General features: G+C 45.3%; 1 protein-coding gene across 1 annotated transcript in view; it reads right to left on the bottom strand.

Annotated features, from left to right (window-relative positions):
- The window catches only part of NME7 (NME/NM23 family member 7), a 34,748-nt gene extending 27,415 nt beyond the window's left edge, over nt 1-7,333 (bottom strand). Inside the window, exon 1 of the mRNA XM_023537564.1 lies at nt 7,090-7,333. Coding sequence (XP_023393332.1) covers nt 7,090-7,092 — 3 coding nt within the window. The 5' untranslated portion in view covers nt 7,093-7,333. The remainder of the gene's footprint in view (nt 1-7,089) is intronic.
- Nucleotides 7,334-8,521: the final 1,188 nt, after the last annotated feature.

The raw sequence follows: 8,521 nt of genomic DNA, 5'->3' as shown, positions 1-8,521 counted from the left end.
CTCGATGATGCTGTATTTCAGGAAAAATTACTTCACAATATCACACTTCCTTAAATCACATTGAAACACATTTATAGGCTACATCACGGAAAACAGTCTTGAACTGACTAGAAACCTGATTTTCAGAATTTGTAGGATTAAGAGTCAGAAACTGGCCTCAATCAATTTTGAGCCAATTATCTGCTTCTGTGTGACTTCACAGACATTCTGGAGTAAACTATATAGATGAGAAAGTGGACAGTTCAACAAGCTTCTAGAGTTTAAGTCTGCATGGACTTACGGCCACTCTGAGTGACATAATAGAAACTCACAGTACATGAGAACCTGCCACCTCAAGGCAGCTGCTTCCAGCGAGGGTCAATGAGCCTCGAACATTCTGAGAACACAGTGGTTCATTAAAGATTCATCACCGGACAGAGCAGGCGAATAAATGCAGCAATTCCTATTGCCTTAGATGCCGCAGTGATAAGTATAATAGAAACGAACAGGTAACAACCAAAAGGTTTCTATTTCCCCATTATCACAGGCTGGACTTCAAGCACTAACTCGCTTGGTACTGAACCTTTACCAAACAGCCTTTGTCCAGGGCTCCTTGGAGGGCCAAGGATTTTCCTTACATCGGACTGTGTCGCATATTAAGTTTGCTCTGGCATGGCCAGAACCGGTTCGAGCCTTTCCAGACTGTTCTCAGCAGGCTCTTGCTCCCTGCATGACCCACGCGGAAAGGTGAGCAGAAGGTGAACTCAGGGGAAGAGAGCCTTCGTGTAGGACTCCAGCTTGGCGCTTCTCGCTGATAAAGTCAGACACACAGACACGTCAAGAGAAAAAGGCAGGTGAATTATTAAATTTAGTTAATTATTCATTCCGCTTAAATTCCTTAGCAACTAAGTAGAACTGTTACAATCACTCTTATCTTTTAAAAGAATTACAGTTTAAGGCCAAATGTCTTCTCCATTTGTGAAAAATACGATGTTCAACGTGAGGCGTCCACATATTTCCAAGATTGTATTTTCTTTAAAAAAAAAGTCATTTGAGATAATATCTCGGAAGTCGAAGCCATCGTTGTTTGTCTTCAACAGAAAAAAGTCAGTGCAGCAGCACACGAACACACACTCACGTGTTCCCCACCTGTGGATGCTCTTTCAACTTAGTTCCCACTAAACCGTCAAAGAGTGAAAAATGCCAGAAAAGAATCATTCCCATAGTGTAAGTGTAAATCAGGAAACTGATCGGACTAGAGAGCATCATTGAGAAAGGCACACATCCGGTTTCAGCGAAGAAAGGACTTTTTAAGCCTTTCTCAGCTCAGGCCCTAGAGAGTCCTTGAAAGGCCTTCCTCTCAGACTTCCGCAGACCACTGCCATGAACTTAAACCCACACGTGCCACGAACTCAGGAAACCCGTTATCTGAAAAGCCAGGCTGAACTCTGCTTTATATTTTAAGGAAAACTAGAATTCCTGTGAAGTCTTCCCAGACCAACCCTCTGCCAACTGATATTTCTGCACTTGCAATTTGATTTTCACGGAATGTCAGAGATCAAAGGAACATTCGTGATAAGGAAACAGAAGGTCAAAGAAGTGCAGTGACTTGGCAAGAGTCTTACGACTTAAGTAGCGGCACTCAACAAAGACCCCTGTTTCCTGATGGCTGGGACTGATGTCCTCACAGTAGGACACTCACTGGCTTGTCACCCTAGCACGTCAGCTTTGCCAAATGAGGAGCTTCTGGGGGATAGAAACGACATCAATTTTTTCTTTTGAAATTCCAAAGTGACTTTCCTAGCTCTGAGACCTGAGGGAAAAGAATCAAATAAAAACTACCCAAATAAAGATCGAAAGGATAAACATGTTCAACACTAGATCTTACGAGAACAGCAAAAATTCGACGAGATTAAAAAAAAGCAACCCAACAGCCCTTTGTCTATAGGTCTGTTCATTTCTATTTCCATAAAGATTGTGAAAGAGGACATCTTTTTTACTTATTTGGGTAAGAATGGCTTCTCTGGCTAGCACCCTAAAAAAACATCCTTGATAAAGCATTAAGTAACTCCAGGACAAGAGTCACCCACCAGAGACCAGCTGTCAACAATTAACCGAAGCATAATACTCCAACGAGAGAAATGGTTCTGGATCGAAAAAGAAATACTGGGTCTAACTATAGTGGCAAGAGAATACTTAGGCAATTTTACACTGATCACTGATACTAGGTCAGAAAATTGTATCATTGGGCTAAATATCATCTGATAACATGGAAGATTATAATACGAATGGTATCTTTACGTTTTTTTGATCCGAATAGATGTTGTCAAGGTCACGAGTACTGCAGGCCAACCCTCGTTAGGCCTCATCCCGCAGACCCCGCGCCACCAGGCCCGATAGTGGACGTGCTGGCCATTTTCCCTTGGTCCCTGCGGACCTCCGCTCTGCAGCTCTCCCAGCCAGCCTGCCCCGACCCTCTCGCCCTTGACGTGCACTTGGGTCTGGCCAGCGGGGCACAGGGGCTGAAGATTCAAAGAAGAAGAGTGAAGTCCAGGTACCTTTTTCTCCTCACTCCTTCCCTGCCAGACCGCATCTGGGGGCCAGGCGCTGCCCTCCACCGAAGCCCACGGGGCCTGCCAGTCCGCCCTCCATCCTGGATGCTCTCCCGCAGCTCCCTCCGTTTGCGGGCAGGCCCCGGGGGCGGGAACGGGCCACCGCTGTTGCCAGCCCCGCCCCTGGCACGGAACCATCCATCGTCAGCTTGTCTAACTCTGCCCGCACCTTTGTAACTAGTCTCTAGTAAACTTTTCAACTATCCCAGCTGAGTACGTGTACCGTACCTGGGTCCCGCTACGACCCACAGTGACACTTCCGAACAGAGAAACTATTAACTCTTTGTTTCTCACCTGACTGCAATGGTTCGAACCACCACTACAATGTTGTACCAAACTGCAGAGAAAAGGAAGGAGTCTGAGTTTCCCTGAGTATCAGGCCTTGGAGAAAATATTACGTGGCATGGTCAAGTGACGCAGATTCGAGGGGCTGTAAGCATGAACATGCCTCTGTAAAAGTGGCGAAAGCCTGGACAGTGTCAGCAGGGTTAGAAGTATGACCATCAGACAGTTCACCTGAAGAGTTACAGATCAGGGTAATCTCTTCTGCCTCTCGGAATGCTTTCGCCTTTATGCTCCCATGTGATTCACGGGCTATTTTAATTTAGTAGCTTACTGTTTTAGGTTTCCTTTAAACAAGATAAGGGATATTTTTTAGTGAAATAACAGATTCTGAAAAAACATTTTCAAGTTGAATCTCAAAGGAGATCATCTTTTCATCGTTTTGGCTTCCATTCTAATTTATGAAAGAGAAAAGTGTGTGTCTTTGACTTTATGAGAAATAATCTGTGATACCGTACACTCTGTGCTTTCTAGATGAACAATGTTCATATGCCACATCAATATGATTAAAGTAATAAGCAACTAGTAAATCTTTGAGGACCTGGTTCCTGAAATAAGTCCAACGGTGGAGCAGTGCCACCTAGTGTTCAATGTGGATTTCACCATATCCCGGCCTCAGCCATTCTACAAACACCCCTTGATCTAATGATTTATATGTTAAATCATTATAATTTTGCGGAAGTTCTAATTGAATACCAAAATAGGAATTGATTTTTTGAAGGAAATTGGTATCACTCATATGCTCTAGAAATTCAGTTTTCAAAAAGGAAGAAAACAGTCTCCACCTCTTTGTATAGCCACAGAAAAGCAGAAAACATTTACTCCCCATAATTTAAAAACCTAAACGTCTTGGCCCCAATTGCAGTAGACTAGAAAGAGCATGGGTTCCCAGGATAAACGGATTCAAGGCTGGGCCCTGTCACTTACTGGCTGCAGAATCTTGAGTGGTTTTTAAAAACCTGAGACAGTTTCCTTATACGAAAAAGAACTTAACATATAGTAGGCATTTAATAAATGATAAATATTGACAATGAAGAAAAATAGTTTCCCACTCTGATTTGTAAGTTAAGTTTCTTTTGCTTTTTAATATATCCAGTCACCAGGGCTTCCAGAACTGTTTTAATGAAAAGGCAACACATCAACAATTTCATTTCTCTCTAATCCTTTGCATAAAAAAGGACCTCAGCTGAGTTCTTTTTTGATTCCTCCCCCGACAAGCCTCAAGTAAGTTTAAAGCTTTTTTTCAGCCACTGAAGAAATTATCAGGTTCCAACAGCTACTCTTACGGAAGATGAGTGACATTCAGGGAATTCTCTTCACTTAGTGGCTTTCTAACATCTAGTAAATGACACAACAAGGTTTTAAAGAATTAAAAACAATGATTTTAAAAGTCCTGTTAAACTATTAAAAGAATATGTTTCTCATGATATTAAAAAATGGTTTAGTTTGTGTGTGTGTGTGAATCTCTTTTTAATCCTTGAAAATTCTCCAAAATTCTCTTTGGAGCCTAATTTTGTTTTAAGATTACGGATTCATTGTATAAGAATTTAGCTGTAACACATAGGAACAGTCTCTTGACAGCTCAGTGCATTATTTTTTTAAGCAAATCATTACTGAGGGCCTCCAGTGGCCAGACCCGGGAACACAAAGGAACACAAGAAATCAGCCGGGCCCTCCTGGAGTCCACTGTCCTCAGCACATGGCTGAGTCTTCACGGGGAGAACCAGGGAGTGGGTTAGAGGTAAACACCCTATGGTGTCTTTGAAAGTGGATGGACCTTGTTCTCCACCAGTACTGCCTTCCCAGGAGACTAGGGCCTCGGAGGGGATGGCGGAGACAGAAAGAGGGACAGGCAAGGCAGAGATGTCACCGCTTCTCTCTCAGCCTTGGGTGTTTCTCTTTTCTCTACCAAATTCGGGCTCTCTCTCTCCCTCCACCTACCTTCCTCCTTCCTTACTTCTCTCTCTCCCTCCACCTACCTTCCTCCTTTCTTCCTTCTCTCTCTCCTTCTTTCACTCTCCCTCTTCCTCTCTCCCTCCCCAAAACAGGTGCTGCACCAGACAGGAGGGAGCACAGTATGGGAGCAAAGGCAGCACGCTGACGAGAAGACAGGAGTACTTCCCAACTTAGTCTCACCTATAAAATTTGGGGATAAGACTAGGTCGGGGGCTCACAAACATTCTCTTTTTTTTTTTCTTTACCAGAACCTATAGTAAGAACTGCAATTTCCATTAGAATTAACACACACAACTGAAAAAAAGTCCCATGAAACAATTCTAATCTCCAGTATGTACAATGTACTAATATTTTATACTGTTTTTTAAAGGCTAGCTGCTGTTCATAATTAGAGTTCAATATCTACCAATGATCACAGCCTCAGTTCCAGAAACACCAGTATTACAAAACTCCAAAGTCCCTTCTACTTCTAAGACTTCATGATTTCATACCGCATGGGGCCTCTGTGATCTGGCCCGAGGCTACCTCTGGACCACATGTCTGCCTCTCTCCTTCACCCTTATTCTGGCTTTCTCATTGGTGGCTGGACAAACCAAGCAAGCTCCCACTTCAGAATCCTTGCATTTGCTGTCCCTGCCCCCAATACCTGGACCTCTCTACTGTTAGAATGACCAGGCCTCACTTCATTCACGTCTCTGTTCCAGTGTCACTGATCTGGAGACACTTCCTTGACCGTCCAGCTAAAGGCCAACCCCTCCCCACCCCAACACACACACACACACACACACACACACACACACACACACACACACATTCTTCACTCTCTTCTCTCATAATTTTTTCCTAACACCAATATCTAACATTACATTATGTTTATTTGTTTATTGTGTGACTCCCTATCCCTAGAAAGGTTAGCTCCATATGAGCTGGACTTTGTCATTCATTACTATATCTGGGTGCCTAGAACAGCGCCCCACATGGAATCGGGACTTAAAAATATTGTCAAATGAATGAATGAATCTAGAGCTCTCTCTCAGAATAGAAGAGTCCACTGTTTTTGACTTAGAATTCTAGATTATCTCTGGTGATGAAGAGCCCTTGATCAAAAATAGTTCCCCACACCGGGGCTCTACCAAGTGACTAGGGGAACGTAAGTGGAAAGTATGCTTCTTTTCAACTATGTTTTCAGAGCATCACTCTTCTTGCCTCAATATTTGTGCCTCTCTTCCTTCTCCAAGCATGCATGCAATACCTACCTCTGAGGGGCACTGGGAGTTAGTTGAAAACCTTAAATGCATTTTAAAAAGGGAAAACATTATGTAGCTATCAGCCACTATCACTATTAAAATTGCAGCTGTGCGATGCATTTGTCGGGTGCTAAAGTGAAGAAAAGAAGGTGCAGAACGGTGAGGGGGACAAGAGTAACTGGAGATGCTACTTTAGCCGGGGTGGACAGGGGGTCCTCTCCTACGAGGTGTCATCTGAACAAAGAAGGAAGTGCAGGAGCTTTTAGGGCAAATGGAGAAGTGTGGCTGAAGGGCACGTACATCTGGAGGAACAAAAAGACGTAAACTTTTAAAAATATACGTCTGAAAAGGTTCAACCAAAAGGAATTCGCTTAAAAATTCTACTAATAAGAACACCTCACGTACTTCCAAAAAGTCACCAAATGTGTATATTTTGCGCCCATTCACGGCGCACCGAAAGGGGCATCTGGATCAACAAGCAAAAACGTTTACAAGAAAGGAGGGGAAAAAAGCTTTTGCTAAGCATTTAACTGTACAGGGCACGAGGCTTTACCCTGAACAATAAGCCACTGTGACGTAGATCCCTATCCTGTTTGCAATGCCCTCTGGAAAATTTAAGGAATCGATGTTGATATTAGTATACATAACTTTGGATTTATATATATTCGCAAGTTAAAGGAACCCGGAAACTCAATGAATGAAAAATGACATAGCAAAAGCTTTAAAGGTACCCCTAAGCTTTCCCTTACATTACTCTACAGGCTCAGCAGTGCCAGAGTGGAATTCAGGGTGCTGCGAGGAAATCGCAGGGACAGCTCCCCGAAAAAAAAGACAATGGGGCTCAAGTGGAAGAGACGGGGAAGCCTCGAGTGTCCACACGCCCCAGGAGCTGGACCCGGACGCTGCGTAATCAAAACCCCGAAGCTGTTCCTCTGGCCTTGCCTAGCACTCACCATAGTCTCAGGAGCTCAGCACAAGGAAATAGGTGACGCCGGGACACGACGACAGACGCCAGCACCAACACCAACGCCCGGTTACTCCGGCAACAGAGCCCCGCCTACGGCCGGACGCTGCGTGGGACGCCACGGCCCCGCCCCCTCATCCCTAGTGGCTGGGAGTAATCGAAGCTCCGCCCACCCAGCCGGCAGGCCCGCCCCTTCATGCCGTGCCCGGGGCGACGGGACACCGATTACTTCTTTCCAGTGTCGTCACTTCCGTTTGGTTGACAGATGACCCGGAAGTTCAAGCCGCTATGCGGCCGTATCCGAATATTATAGTTTATTTTTAAACAAGTATCTATCCAGTTCTCGCTCACTAAAGCCTCACACCGTACGGTCTGCGTTACTTGAGTTTAAACGCACCACGGAGTGCGTTTCCCTTTTTCTCTGGGGAACGTATTCCGGAAACGAAACCCTGAGTAAGAACCGGAAGTGGTTGGTAGTGAGCTAGACATTGATGCGGGGAAGGCCTGGGCGGGTGGGCTCCGAACGGAAGAGGCTGTGCCAGTGATACCGGGCCGGAGAACCTGGGACGGGGAGCCCCCCGGGACTGGAAGGGTGAGACTCTCAGAGGTAAGCCCCACGACGGGCTGCCGGAGCGAAGCGGCTGCTGGCAGGGGCGGAGGGCTGGGTTGGAGCTCGGCGTTCGGCCGCCGTGGATCTGGGGAAAGGTCGCCCAGACGGGGACGGAACTTCGGTCACGACTCGGCCGGACGGCAGAAGGTGTCGCTCCCACACCTGCCGCCTGCACGCCCGTTTCCACCTGCGCACCCACCGCCACCCGCTTCTCGGTGTTTGCCGGCAGACACGCGTGTGCTTGTCGGTTTCGCCGTGCATCTTCCCAGCGCGGTTTCAGGGCTCGTTGCTCGTTCGAAGGGACTTTGGAGACCTGTTTTCAGAGCAGCAGACGGAGGGTTCGTGACTGGTGAGGAGGGTAGTCATGGAAGACCCTGTGCCGAGTTATAGCGAGTACTCAGAGCGATCATTTTTGTGGTGGAACCAGTTGTCTCTGTAGTGTACAGCTCATACTATATTAATACGGCATTAGCGGCTCCTTTCTTCTCGTGTTCTCCAGTGAGTCTTGGTCTACACTGTAAGATCATGTGTACATTTCTGAAAGCGTATGCTATGGCATTTTAATTTTATTACCAAGAAAGTGAAAAATTGAGTTATGAATATTTTGTTGCTTGCTGAACATCTAAACAGAAGCTCCTCTCTGACATACGTAGTGAATAAATTAATGTCAATAATGTTTCCTGAGAAAGTAATTACTCTAATTACTTTAAAATTTCTGTTTTCATAGCAGTGATACAAAAGCTCCTGCAGTCGCTTCAGTGCTATTTCTGAACTAAAATTCAGGACATATATCCCATAATTGAGAGTATAC

The sequence above is a fragment of the Pteropus vampyrus genome, unplaced genomic scaffold, assembly GCF_000151845.1.
Source record: "Pteropus vampyrus isolate Shadow unplaced genomic scaffold, Pvam_2.0 Scaffold194, whole genome shotgun sequence".
Taxonomy (NCBI): domain Eukaryota; kingdom Metazoa; phylum Chordata; class Mammalia; order Chiroptera; family Pteropodidae; genus Pteropus; species Pteropus vampyrus.
The sequence above is the reverse complement of the archived record's forward strand: the minus strand, read 5'-3'. Positions and strand labels throughout refer to the sequence as shown.